The sequence below is a fragment of the Pseudophryne corroboree genome, chromosome 6, assembly GCF_028390025.1.
Source record: "Pseudophryne corroboree isolate aPseCor3 chromosome 6, aPseCor3.hap2, whole genome shotgun sequence".
Lineage (NCBI taxonomy): Eukaryota > Metazoa > Chordata > Amphibia > Anura > Myobatrachidae > Pseudophryne > Pseudophryne corroboree.
In genome coordinates, this window is record NC_086449.1 from 736,218,767 (window position 1) to 736,232,420 (window position 13,654).

General features: G+C 46.1%; 1 protein-coding gene across 4 annotated transcripts in view; it reads left to right on the forward strand.

The window, feature by feature from the left end:
- The first annotated feature begins 1,139 nt into the window (after window positions 1-1,139).
- PRMT8 (protein arginine methyltransferase 8) overlaps window positions 1,140-13,654 on the forward strand; it is a 578,520-nt gene continuing 566,005 nt past the window's right edge. Inside the window, exon 1 of one of the 4 annotated variants that reach the window (XM_063930568.1) lies at window positions 1,140-1,852. In XM_063930568.1, coding sequence (XP_063786638.1) covers window positions 1,784-1,852 — 69 coding nt within the window. In that variant the 5' untranslated portion in view covers window positions 1,140-1,783. Of the gene's footprint in view, window positions 1,853-1,959; window positions 2,183-9,418; window positions 9,506-13,654 lie in introns of those variants that run through there. The other 3 variants (XM_063930570.1, XM_063930571.1, XM_063930572.1) reach the window with 3 other exon arrangements.

A 13,654-nucleotide genomic window follows, 5' to 3' on the forward strand; every position in this document is an offset into this window, starting at 1 on the left:
GAAACGACATGGGGGCACGGGCCCGAGTGTTCCCCTCCCCCCCTGGATCCGCCTATGAGCACACCTCATCTGCTGTGGAGCTATGATACATATAAGCACACCTTATCTGCTGTGGAGCTATAATACATATAAGCACACCTCATCTGAGTGGAGCTATGATATAAGCACTCCTTATCTGCTGTAGAGCTCTGATACATATAAGCACACCTTATCTGCTGTGGAGCTGTGATACATATAAGCACACCTCATCTGCTGTGGAGCTATAATACATATAAGCACAACTCATCTTATTGGAGCTATGATATAAGCACACCTGATCTGCTGTAGAGCTGTGATACATATAAGCACATCTTATCAGCTGTGGAGCTATGATATAAGCACACCTTATCTGCTGTAGCTATGATATAAGCACACATTGCCTGCTGAGGAGGTGTGATACAAATAAGCAAACCTCATCTGCTGTGGAGCTATGATACATATAAGCACACCTTATCTGCTGTTCAGCTCTGATACATATAAGTACACCTCATCTGAGTGGAGCTATGATATTAGCACACCTTATCTGCTGTAGAGCTATGATATAAGCACACCATATCTGTTGTGGAGCTATGATACATATAAGCACACCTCATCTGCTGTGGAGCTATAATACATACAAGCACACCTCATCTGCTGTGGAGCTATAATACATATAAGCACACCTCATCTGCTGTGGAGCTATGATACATTCAAGCACACCTCATCTGCTGTGGAGCTATAATACATATAAGCACACCTCATCTTATTGGAGCTATGATATAAGCACACCTGATCTGCTGTAGAGCTGTGATACATATAAGCACATCTTATCAGCTGTGGAGCTATGATATAAGCACGCCTTATCTGCTGTAGAGCTGTGATACATATAAGCACACCTTATCTGCTTTGGAGCTATGAAATAAGCACACCTTACCAGCTGAGGAGCTGTAATAAATTATGAGCACACCTTGTCTGCTGTGCACATGAATCCCATACAGACAGAAAACATTAAGGGCTACAGGGAGCCATTCTCCAATCAGAAAGAGACAAAGTGAAAGAGTTAATGGGCTGACCAAAGGGGAAAAAAAATCTATCGGTAATCTGCACAGCTTCATCTAGCTCACAAAATGAAAGTGGAGATTATTAATAAAAGTTCAGAGGGAACCATCCTTCAGAGAAAATAGAAATAACCAGCAGCCCAGGAGAGTGAGAGGGAAGAGTATAAAAACCTTGCTGCAAGAGGATTTCATTTTCTTTTCCCTGCTCTGCTCACAGGACGGTGAAGGTAATATACAGCATGATACAATAAGCTGCATTTCTTTCATACCAAGTTTTCCCAGAAGAAATAACAAAAAAAGGAGTTGACTCTGTTGCAAGTCTTCATTGCTCACAGTTCTGCCTTTCCCAAGTCACATTCACAAGTGGGCAACTTGCATTGTGCCATCAGGTGCCAGGAGACCATACCAGGGTCTGGGGAGGCTCTGTAGGGATCCATGGAACTAAGGACATGAGATTTGGAATATTTGTTCTGCATTTTATTTCCCTCCTCTAAACAGTTAAAAAAAAGTCTAAATTGCGGACTATCATAACTTTCAAGTGCTGGAACTAGCCGTGGTCCTGAACAGAAGGGGACCAGACTTCGGAGAAGAGAAGAATATACATTGATTTGTTTTGTTTGTTTGTTTTGTTTTGTTTATTTTTTTGCCTGTTTCTCCTAAATTTGCAAACACAGTGATAGTAAAGAGGACAAATCTCACTGGCTCTTATGGGAATTAAGCACTCCTCCCGCTGCCTGCTCCTAAGGAGGAAGATGGCTGAGACTGAGACTGTAGAGGTAGTCGATTATTTTTTCTTTTTTTGGGGGGTGGGGGGAGGGTGATGGGTGAGACGCAGCAGAGGGGTTCCAGGAGAAGGGAACTTTGTGTGAGATCACAGCGTGTTGTGGAATGAAGGGCTGCAAACATGCATGAGCAGGAGAGACCGATCCGATGCTAATGGCTGAGTCACTGCAGCATGCTGACAGCACATCCCTGCTGAATATTGGGGTATTTACTACCCCTCTGACCCCCAGTGTGTGGTGTTAGCTGGCTGCAGGGACACATGAGACGGGGAATTGTACTGCAAAGGAATTGTCATGTTGCATGAACGTGATATCGCTGTGATGGTGGGTTCCTGGCTGCCTGACCTATATTTTATGTTCATAGGATTTTCTATAGAATAATCAGATGTATGGGTAATGTCAGAGACTGTATGAACTGACAGCAGAACAAAGCATGATACTGTATGTATAAATATAATTGCCTTTACATATGCACAGCGTGGTCCACATCAATGTCAGATCTGCACAGCATGGGGATGGATGTAAACTTGCCAATTCCATAGGCTGCTACAGTGACACAGGCACGTTGTGCCCTTGAAAGAGATGAGCATGCAGGACATTGTGAGAGAGATTGATGTGCTCAGAAAAGAGGGGATAAAAGCTGAAGTATAAGTGGAGGCTGCACATTGAAGTTTAATGTACTGAATACCAGGGCTGTTGTCTGAGATAGATGCATTGAGGTGTCATGCATTCAGTTACTGGGGCTGTACATTCAGGTGTCATGCAGTCAGTTACTGGTGCCGTACATTCAGGTGTTATGCAGTCAGTTACTGGGGCTGTACATTCAGGTGTCATGCATTCAGTTACTGGGGCTGTACATTCAGGTGTCATGCAGTCAGTTACTGGGGCTGTACATTCAGGTGTCATGCAGTCAGTTACTGGGGCTGTACATTCAGGTGTCATGCAGTCAGTTACTGGGGCTGTACATTCAGGTGTTATGCATTCAGTTACTGGGGCTGTACATTCAGGTGTTATGCATTCAGTTACTGGGGCTGTACATTCAGGTGTGATGCATTCAGTTACTGGGGCTGTACATTCAGGTGTCATGCAGTCAGTTACTAGGGCTGTACATTCAGGTGTCATGCAGTCAGTTACTGGGGCTGTACATTCAGGTGTCATGCATTCAGTTACTGGGGCTGTACATTCAGGTGTCAGGCGTTCAGTTACTGGGGCTGTACATTCAGGTGTCATGCAGTCAGTTACTGGTGCCGTACATTCAGGTGTTATGCATTCAGTTACTGGGGCTGTACATTCAGGTGTCATGCAGTCAGTTACTGGGGCTGTACATTCAGGTGTCATGCAGTCAGTTACTGGGGCTGTACATTCAGGTGTTATGCATTCAGTTACTGAGGCTTTACATTCAGGTGTCAGGCGTTCAGTTACTGGTGCCGTACATTCAGGTGTCATGCAGTCAGTTACTGGGGCTGTATGTTCAGGTGTCAGGCGTTCAGTTACTGGTGCCGTACATTCAGGTGTCATGCAGTCAGTAACTGGTGCCGTACATTCAGGTGTTATGCATTCAGTTACTGGGGCTGTACCTTCAGGTGTCATGCAGTCAGTTACTGGTGCCGTACATTCAGGTGTTATGCATTCAGTTACTGGGGCTGTACATTCAGGTGTTATGCATTCAGTTACTGGGGCTGTACATTCAGGTGTTATGCAGTCAGTTACTGGGGCTGTACATTCAGGTGTTATGCATTCAGTTACTGGGGCTGTACATTCAGGTGTTATGCAGTCAGTTACTGGGGCTGTACATTCAGGTGTTATGCATTCAGTTACTGGGGCTGTACATTCAGGTGTCATGCAGTCAGTTACTGGTGCCGTACATTCAGGTGTTATGCATTCAGTTACTGGGGCTGTACATTCACGTGTTATGCATTCAGTTACTGGGGCTGTACATTCAGGTGTCATATATTCAGTTACTGAGGCTGTACATTCAGGTGCCAGGCATTCAGTTACTGGGGCTTTCCATTCAGGTGTCATGCAGTCAGTTACTGGTGCCGTACATTCAGGTGTTATGCATTCAGTTACTGGGGCTGTACATTCACGTGTTATGCATTCAGTTACTGGGGCTGTACATTCAGGTGTCATATATTCAGTTACTGAGGCTGTACATTCAGGTGCCAGGCATTCAGTTACTGGGGCTTTACATTCAGGTGTCATGCAGTCAGTTACTGGTGCCGTACATTCAGGTGTTATGCATTCAGCAACTGGGGCTGTACATTCAGGTGTCATGCAGTCAGTTGCTGGTGCCGTACATTCAGGTGTCATATATTCAGTTACTGGGGCTGTACATTCAGGTGCCAGGCATTCAGTTACTGGGGCTTTACATTCAGGTGTCATGCAGTCAGTTACTGGTGCCGTACATTCAGGTGTTATGCATTCAGTTACTGGGGCTGTACATTCAGGTGTCATGCAGTCAGTTACTGGTGCCGTACATTCAGGTGTTATGCATTCAGTTACTGGGGCTGTACATTCAGGTGTTATGCAGTCAGTAACTGGGGCTTTACATTCAGGTGTCACGCGTTCAGTTATTGGAGCTGTACATTCAGGTGTTATGCATTCAGTTACTGAGGCTTTACATTCAGGTGTCATGCAGTCAGTTACTGGGGCTGTACATTCAGGTGTCATGCAGTCAGTTACTGGGGCTGTACATTCAGGTGTCATGCATTCAGTTACTGGGGCTGTACATTCAGGTGTCAGGCGTTCAGTTTCTGGGGCTGTACATGCAGGTGTCATGCAGTCAGCTACTGGGGCTGTACATTCAGGTGTCATGCAGTCAGTTACTGGGGCTGTACATTCAGGTGTTATGCATTCAGTTACTGAGGCTTTACATTCAGGTGTCAGGCATTCAGTTACTGGTGCCGTACATTCAGGTGTCATGCAGTCAGTTACTGGGGCTGTATGTTCAGGTGTCATGCAGTCAGTTACTGGTGCCGTACATTCAGGTGTTATGCATTCAGTTACTGGGGCTGTACCTTCAGGTGTCATGCAGTCAGTTACTGGTGCCGTACATTCAGGTGTTATGCATTCAGTTACTGGGGCTGTACATTCAGGTGTTATGCATTCAGTTACTGGGGCTGTACATTCAGGTGTTATGCATTCAGCAACTGGGGCTGTACATTCAGGTGTCATGCAGTCAGTTACTGGTGCCGTACATTCAGGTGTCATATATTCAGTTACTGGGGCTGTACATTCAGGTGCCAGGCATTCAGTTACTGGGGCTTTACATTCAGGTGTCATGCAGTCAGTTACTGGTGCCGTACAGTCAGGTGTTATGCAGTCAGTTACTGGGGCTGTACATTCAGGTGTCATGCAGTCAGTTACTGGTGCCGTACATTCAGGTGTTATGCATTCAGTTACTGGGGCTGTACATTCAGGTGTTATGCAGTCAGTAACTGGGGCTTTACATTCAGGTGTCACGCGTTCAGTTACTGGAGCTGTACATTCAGGTGTTATGCATTCAGTTACTGAGGCTTTACATTCAGGTGTCATGCAGTCAGTTACTGGGGCTGTACATTCAGGTGTCATGCAGTCAGTTACTGGGGCTGTACATTCAGGTGTCATGCATTCAGTTACTGGGGCTGTACATTCAGGTGTCAGGCGTTCAGTTACTGGGGCTGTACATGCAGGTGTCATGCAGTCAGTTACTGGGGCTGTACATTCAGGTGTCATGCAGTCAGTTACTGGGGCTGTACATTCAGGTGTTATGCATTCAGTTACTGAGGCTTTACATTCAGGTGTCAGGCATTCAGTTACTGGTGCCGTACATTCAGGTGTCATGCAGTCAGTTACTGGTGCCGTACATTCAGGTGTTATGCATTCAGTTACTGGGGCTGTACCTTCAGGTGTCATGCAGTCAGTTACTGGTGCCGTACATTCAGGTGTTATGCATTCAGTTACTGGGGCTGTACATTCAGGTGTTATGCATTCAGTTACTGGGGCTGTACATTCAGGTGTTATGCAGTCAGTTACTGGGGCTGTATGTTCAGGTGTCATATATTCAGTTACTGGGGCTGTACATTCAGGTGTCATATATTCAGTTACTGGGGCTGTACATTCAGGTGCCAGGCGTTCAGTTACTGGGGCTTTACATTCAGGTGTCATGCAGTCCGTTACTGGTGCCGTACATTCAGGTGTTATGCATTCAGCAACTGGGGCTGTACATTCAGGTGTCATGCAGTCAGTTACTGGTGCCGTACATTCAGGTGTCATATATTCAGCAACTCGGGCTGTACATTCAGGTGCCAGGCGTTCAGTTACTGGGGCTTTACATTCAGGTGTCATGCAGTCAGTTACTGGTGCCGTACATTCAGGTGTTATGCATTCAGTTACTGGGGCTGTACATTCAGGTGTTATGCATTCAGTTACTGGGGCTGTACATTCAGGTGTTATGCATTCAGTTACTGGGGCCGTACATTCAGGTGTTATGCATTCAGTTACTGGGGCCGTACATTCAGGTGTCATATATTCAGTTACTGGGGCTGTACATTCAGGTGGCAGGCATTCAGTTACTGGGGCTTTACATTCAGGTGTCATGCAGTCAGTTACTGGTGCCGTACATTCAGGTGTTATGCATTCAGTTACTGGTGCCATACATTCAGGTGTTATGCATTCAGTTACTGGGGCTGTACATTCAGGTGTTATGCATTCAGTTACTGGGCTGTACATTCAGGTGTTATGCAGTCAGTGACTGGGGCTTTACATTTAGGTGTCACGCGTTCAGTTACTGGACCTGTACATTCAGGTGTCATGCGTTCATGTGCTCATTGGGACCTTCAAAGCAGCAGATATTATTCTGTACCCTTCCCCAGATTTGTGCCTTGAGACAATTCGGTCTTGGAGGTCTACAGGCAATTCCTTTGACTTCATGCTTGGTTTGTGCTCAAACATGCACTGTCAAGTGTGGGACCTTATATAGACAGGTGTGTGCCTTTCCAAATCATGTCCAATCAACTGAATTTACCACAGGTGGACTCCAATTAAGCTGTAGGAACATCTCAAGGATGATCAGTGGGGAAACAGGATGCACCTGAGCTCAATTTTGAGCTTTGTGGCAAAGGCTGTGAATAATACTTATGGACATGTGATTTCTTAGTTTTTTATTTTTAATAAATTTGCAAGAATCACAAAAAAACTTTTTTCACTTTGACTTTGCATCACTTTGTCATTATGGGGTATTGTGTTACCATATCTCCCAACATGACCCTCTCCAGGAGGGACATAATGCTCTGCTCTTGGACTTCCCTCTTAATTTGTGATTGCCATCACCTGTGCTGAAACACCTTTCTTATCCATTAACCTGTTCAACACAGGTACCAGCAATCATAGAGAAAGGGAAAAGTCCAGAAGCAGAGCACTGTGTCCCTCTTGAAGAGGGTCATGTTGGGAGGTATGTGTTACATGCATTCAGTTACTGGGGCTTTACATTCAGGTGTTATGCATTCAGTTACTAGGGCTGTACATTCAGGTGTCATACATTCAGTTACTGGTGCTGTACATTCAGGTGTCATACATTCAGTTACTGGTGCTGTACATTCAATTATGATGCAGTCCGTTACTGGGGCTATACATTCAGGTGTCATGTGTTCAGCTGCTGGATCCTTACATTCAAGCGTCATGCGTTCAGTTACTGGGACTGTACATTCAGGGTACATTTAGGTGTCATGCGTTCCGTTACTGCGGCTGTATGTTTAGGTGTGATGCGTTCAGTTACGGAGCTGAACATTCAGATGTGATGCGGTCAGTTACTGGGGCTGTACACTCAGGTGTCATGCATTCAGTTACTGGGGCTGTACATTCAGGTGTCAGGCGTTCAGTTACTGGGGCTGTACATGCAGGTGTCATGCAGTCAGTTACTGGGGCTGTACATTCAGGTGTTATGCATTCAGTTACTGGGGCTGTACATTCAGGTGTCAGGCGTTCAGTTACTGGGGCTGTACATGCAGGTGTCATGCAGTCAGTTACTGGGGCTGTACATTCAGGTGTCATGCAGTCAGTTACTGGGGCTGTACATTCAGGTGTTATGCATTCAGTTACTGAGGCTTTACATTCAGGTGTCAGGCATTCAGTTACTGGTGCCGTACATTCAGGTGTCATGCAGTCAGTTACTGGTGCCGTACATTCAGGTGTTATGCATTCAGTTACTGGGGCTGTACATTCAGGTGTTATGCAGTCAGTTACTGGGGCTATATGTTCAGGTGTCATATATTCAGTTACTGGGGCTGTACATTCAGGTGTCATATATTCAGTTACTGGGGCTGTACATTCAGGTGCCAGGCGTTCAGTTACTGGGGCTTTACATTCAGGTGTCATGCAGTCCGTTACTGGTGCCGTACATTCAGGTGTTATGCATTCAGCAACTGGGGCTGTACATTCAGGTGTCATGCAGTCAGTTACTGGTGCCGTACATTCAGGTGTCATATATTCAGCTACTCGGGCTGTACATTCACTCATTCAGGTGCCAGGCGTTCAGTTACTGGGGCTTTACATTCAGGTGTCATGCAGTCAGTTACTGGTGCCGTACATTCAGGTGTTATGCATTCAGTTACTGGGGCTGTACATTCAGGTGTTATGCATTCAGTTACTGGGGCTGTACATTCAGGTGTTATGCATTCAGTTACTGGGGCCGTACATTCAGGTGTTATGCATTCAGTTACTGGGGCCGTACATTCAGGTGTCATATATTCAGTTACTGGGGCTGTACATTCAGGTGGCAGGCATTCAGTTACTGGGGCTTTACATTCAGGTGTCATGCAGTCAGTTACTGGTGCCGTACATTCAGGTGTTATGCATTCAGTTACTGGTGCCATACATTCAGGTGTTATGCATTCAGTTACTGGGGCTGTACATTCAGGTGTTATGCATTCAGTTACTGGGCTGTACATTCAGGTGTTATGCAGTCAGTGACTGGGGCTTTACATTTAGGTGTCACGCGTTCAGTTACTGGACCTGTACATTCAGGTGTCATGCGTTCATGTGCTCATTGGGACCTTCAAAGCAGCAGATATTATTCTGTACCCTTCCCCAGATTTGTGCCTTGAGACAATTCTGTCTTGGAGGTCTACAGGCAATTCCTTTGACTTCATGCTTGGTTTGTGCTCAAACATGCACTGTCAAGTGTGGGACCTTATATAGACAGGTGTGTGCCTTTCCAAATCATGTCCAATCAACTGAATTTACCACAGGTGGACTCCAATTAAGCTGTAGGAACATCTCAAGGATGATCAGTGGGGAAACAGGATGCACCTGAGCTCAATTTTGAGCTTTGTGGCAAAGGCTGTGAATAATACTTATGGACATGTGATTTCTTAGTTTTTTATTTTTAATAAATTTGCAAGAATCACAAAAAAACTTTTTTCACTTTGACTTTGCATCACTTTGTCATTATGGGGTATTGTGTTACCATATCTCCCAACATGACCCTCTCCAGGAGGGACATAATGCTCTGCTCTTGGACTTCCCTCTTAATTTGTGATTGCCATCACCTGTGCTGAAACACCTTTCTTATCCATTAACCTGTTCAACACAGGTACCAGCAATCATAAAGAAAGGGAAAAGTCCAGAAGCAGAGCACTGTGTCCCTCTTGAAGAGGGTCATGTTGGGAGGTATGTGTTACATGCATTCAGTTACTGGGGCTGTACATTCAGGTGTTATGCATTCAGTTACTAGGGCTGTACATTCAGGTGTCATACATTCAGTTACTGGTGCTGTACATTCAGGTGTCATACATTCAGTTACTGGTGCTGTACATTCAGGTGTCATACATTCAGTTACTGGTGCTGTACATTCAGGTGTCATACATTCAGTTATTGGGGCTGTACATTCAGGTGTCATACATTCAGTAACGGGCTGTACATTCAGGTGTCATGCAGTCAGTTACTGGGGCTGTACATTCAGGTGTCATACATTCAGTAACTGGGGCTGTACATTCAGGTGTCTTACATTCAGTAACTGAAGCTGTACATTCAGGTGTGATGCGTTCAGTTACTGGGGCTGTACATTCAGGTATCATACTTTCAGTAACTGGGGCTGTACATTCAGGTGTGATCAGTCGGTAACTGGGGCTGTACATTCAGGTGTGATGCAGTCAGTTTCTGGGGCTATGTGTTCAGGTGTAGGGCACTTAGTGAAGGGCAATACAATCAAAGCTTATATACTCGGCTAAAGGTACTGTACATTCAGGTTTAATGTATTCAGTTAGTCGGAGATATACAATAATGTGCCATGCATTTAGGAGGTTATTTAGTTGCTTCATGTGTTTCAAAGTACCGGTTGGGTTCCAAAGGGGTTCTGCAATGTAGGAAGCAGGATGGCAGCAAATTGTCAGTGTCAGTGATTGTCAGTGATTGCAACCAGTTACTGGTGGGGGTGCACGATCAGGTGTCATGCGTTCAGTTACTGGAGCTTTACATTCAGGTGTCATACATTCAGTTACTGGGTCTGTACATTCAGGTGTCATACATTCAGTTACTGGGGCTGTACATTCAGGTGTCATACATTCAGTTACTGGGGCTGTACATTCAGGTGTCATGCGTTCAGTTACTGGGCTGTTATTTCAAAGCTAATATATTTGGCTACAGGTACTGTACATTAAGGTCAGAGCTGGCCCTAATCAATATGACTCTGTACCCCTTTCCCATCAGTCATAGCAGTCCTCATTTTGGTGCGCCTACCCCCTATATTTTAAATAGGAGCACTGCTGAGATTCGGCGCGCAGACCTAAAAGGGGCGTGTTCTTTTGAGAAGGGGCATGGCCATACAATAGTACCCCCAATTCAAATGACGCCACACAGTAGTGCAACTTTATTCACGTTATATCATACAATCACCTTCATCACGTTACATCACACAGTAGTTCCACTTTAACTTATATACGTTACTCCTCACAGTAGTGCCCCTTATTCACATTACATCACACTGAATTGATCCTTATTTACATTACAGTCACCACACCATATAGCTCTTTATTCACATTAGATTACACAGAGGTGCCCTTTCTATATGTTACACCACACAGTAGAGCACCTTATACACATAATGCCACACATTAGTAATGCATTTATACACATAATACCACACAGTAATGCCCCTTACTGTGCCCTTTATATGACACACATTATTAATGCCCTTATAAACATAATGCACCTTACACATTGGGGGTCATTCTGACCCGATCACACGCTGCAGTTTATCGCAGCAGTGCAATCAGATCAGTACTGCGCGTGCGCCGCAGTGCACCGGCGCATGCCAGACGGCCGAAGGCCGTCGTTGCTTAGCGATCACCTCTGCCTGATTGAAAGGCAGAGGCGGTCTCTGGGTGGGAGGGGGCTGAACCGTTGCATTAAGCCGCTGTTTAGGGGGTGCGGTTTGGCCAACGCAGGTGTGGCCAGACCGTTGCGACCCGGGCAGCGAAGAGGTTCTCCCGGCCAGCCGCAGGAGCTGCGCTGGCCGGGAGTTACTCCTCAAATGCAAAAGCATTGCCGCTGTGCGATACTTTTGCATTTCTGTAGTGGAAGGGGGGGGCGGCACTGACATGCGGGGCGGACTAGCGCTGTGCTGGGCGTTCCCCCACATGTCTGAGTGCCTGATCGTAGCTGTGCTAAATTTAGCACAGCTACAATCAACTCAGAATGACCCCCATTATGCCTACCTTTATTAACACCCTTATACATATAATATCCCTTACACATATGCCGCACACTATTAATGCCCTTATACACATAATGACACACATAATGCCCCTTACACATATGCTGAACACTATTGCACAACTAACCTACCCACACACAGCACTCACTTGGCAGCTTACACTGTGACCTCTGCCTCTGCTTGGAAACAGATGTGTCCTCATACAACTTTCCTCAATATGCCATGCAGTTCCCGTCCAGCTCTGCTAATGCTGGGCGCCTATTTTTTTGCAGAAAATGTCTTATTTGCATTACTATGTGGCTAGGATGCACAAGCGGCTTCTGCTGATTAAAATGATATGCAACATGCCTATATTCTGCGTGCGACTGTGGCTGCATCTGCAAACAAAATGCTACGTTACAGTGATTTCCAGGCGCCAAACTGAGCAAAGCACAAGGGGTGGGGGTCCTTGTCAGGGACTGAACAGAGGCCGCTGTGTTCCTGCCTCCACCAAGGTACATGCCCCCTGTTCTCCACACCACACAGGACATTGTGCTTTTACCCCTGTCACCCACTGTCTCTCCCTCTCACCCTCTGCCTCCCCCTGCCTTACACTGTCACCCTCTGCATCTTCCTGTCACTAACTGCCATGTGAACTTGGTTCGGGACAGGGGCCCAAATTATATTTTTGCACTTGGGCCCAAAACTCACAAGCTCCACCACTGCATTCAGTTCTTAGAGAAGGTGAATGTTCAGGTGTAGCGAATTCAAATACTGAAGGGGGTGCACATTCAGGTGGAGTGCATTCTGTTACTGGGGGGTGTGCACGTTCAGGTAGAGTGCGTTCAGGTGGAGTGCATTCTGTTACTGGGGGGTGTGCACGTTCAGGTAGAGTGCGTTCAGGTGGAGTGCATTCAGTTACTCAGAGTCGGCCTTGGGCATAAGCAAACTAGGCAAATGCCAAGGGCAGGCATTCCCAACCACGGTCCTCAAGGCACACTAACAGTGCAGGTTTTAGTGATATCCAGGCTTCAGCACAGGTGACTTAATCAGTAGCTCAGTTATTTTGATTTAACCATCTGTGCTGTAGCCTGGATATCACTAAAACCTGCACTGTTGGTGTGCCTTGAGGACCATGGTTGAAAGTGCCTGGCCTAGGGGCACAAGCATCTTCTGCTGCTTAAAATGATATGCGGCATGCCTATATTCTGTATTTGACTGTACTGTATCTGCATACGAAATGTTACATTACAGTGTATTCCTGGAAATCACTGTAACGTAGAATTTTGTATGGAGATACAGCCACAGTTGCACAGAGTGTAGGCGCATCAAAATGAGGACTGCTATGGGTGAGGGCTGATGGTGCTGGGAAAGGGGTGCAAGGTCATAGGTGGAACTAGTGGCGGTGCTAGGGGTTAACAGCCAAACATTTGGCTAGGACATCATATTGGTTAGGGCCGACTCTGCAGTTACTGGATGGGAGACATGTTCAGGTGGAGTGCATTTAGTTACTGGATAGTGTGCATGTTCATATGGAGTGCATCCATTTACTTGAGTGGGTGAATGTTCAGGTGGAGCCCATCCAGTTACTGGAGGAATGCACGTTTAAGTGGATTGCATTCTGATACTAGAGGGGGTGCACATTCAGGTGGAGCGCATTCAGATACTGGAGGGGGGCACATTCAGGTGTAGCACATTCAGTTCTGGGAGGGTATGTACATTCATGTCCAATGCATTCCATTGCCAAGCAGTTGCGCTTTGTTTAGAGCAAACAATGGGCCTGGTTCAGAGGTGGATGCTATAGCACGCCACCTGCTGCGTCTTTGTTCTTAGCGGCTGTGCAAAAATATGTAAAAGCCACAGGAGTCTTCTTAAGTAAAAAGACACCCACTGCTGGCTTCTCTGATCCGCTGCTGCATCCGAAGACACAGCTATTGGATCAAAGCGTCATCATCAGGCATCTGAGTAACCCTCAGGTGACATCACGCTGGGAGAACCGGTAAAGCTGCTTCCAAAGATGCAGCCACTGGCTGTGGCATGGGGATGATGGGGCGACACTCCATGTCACCGCTTCCACATGTCAATCACTGAATGCGCAGTTCGGCTCATGCACAGATCTGCAAACA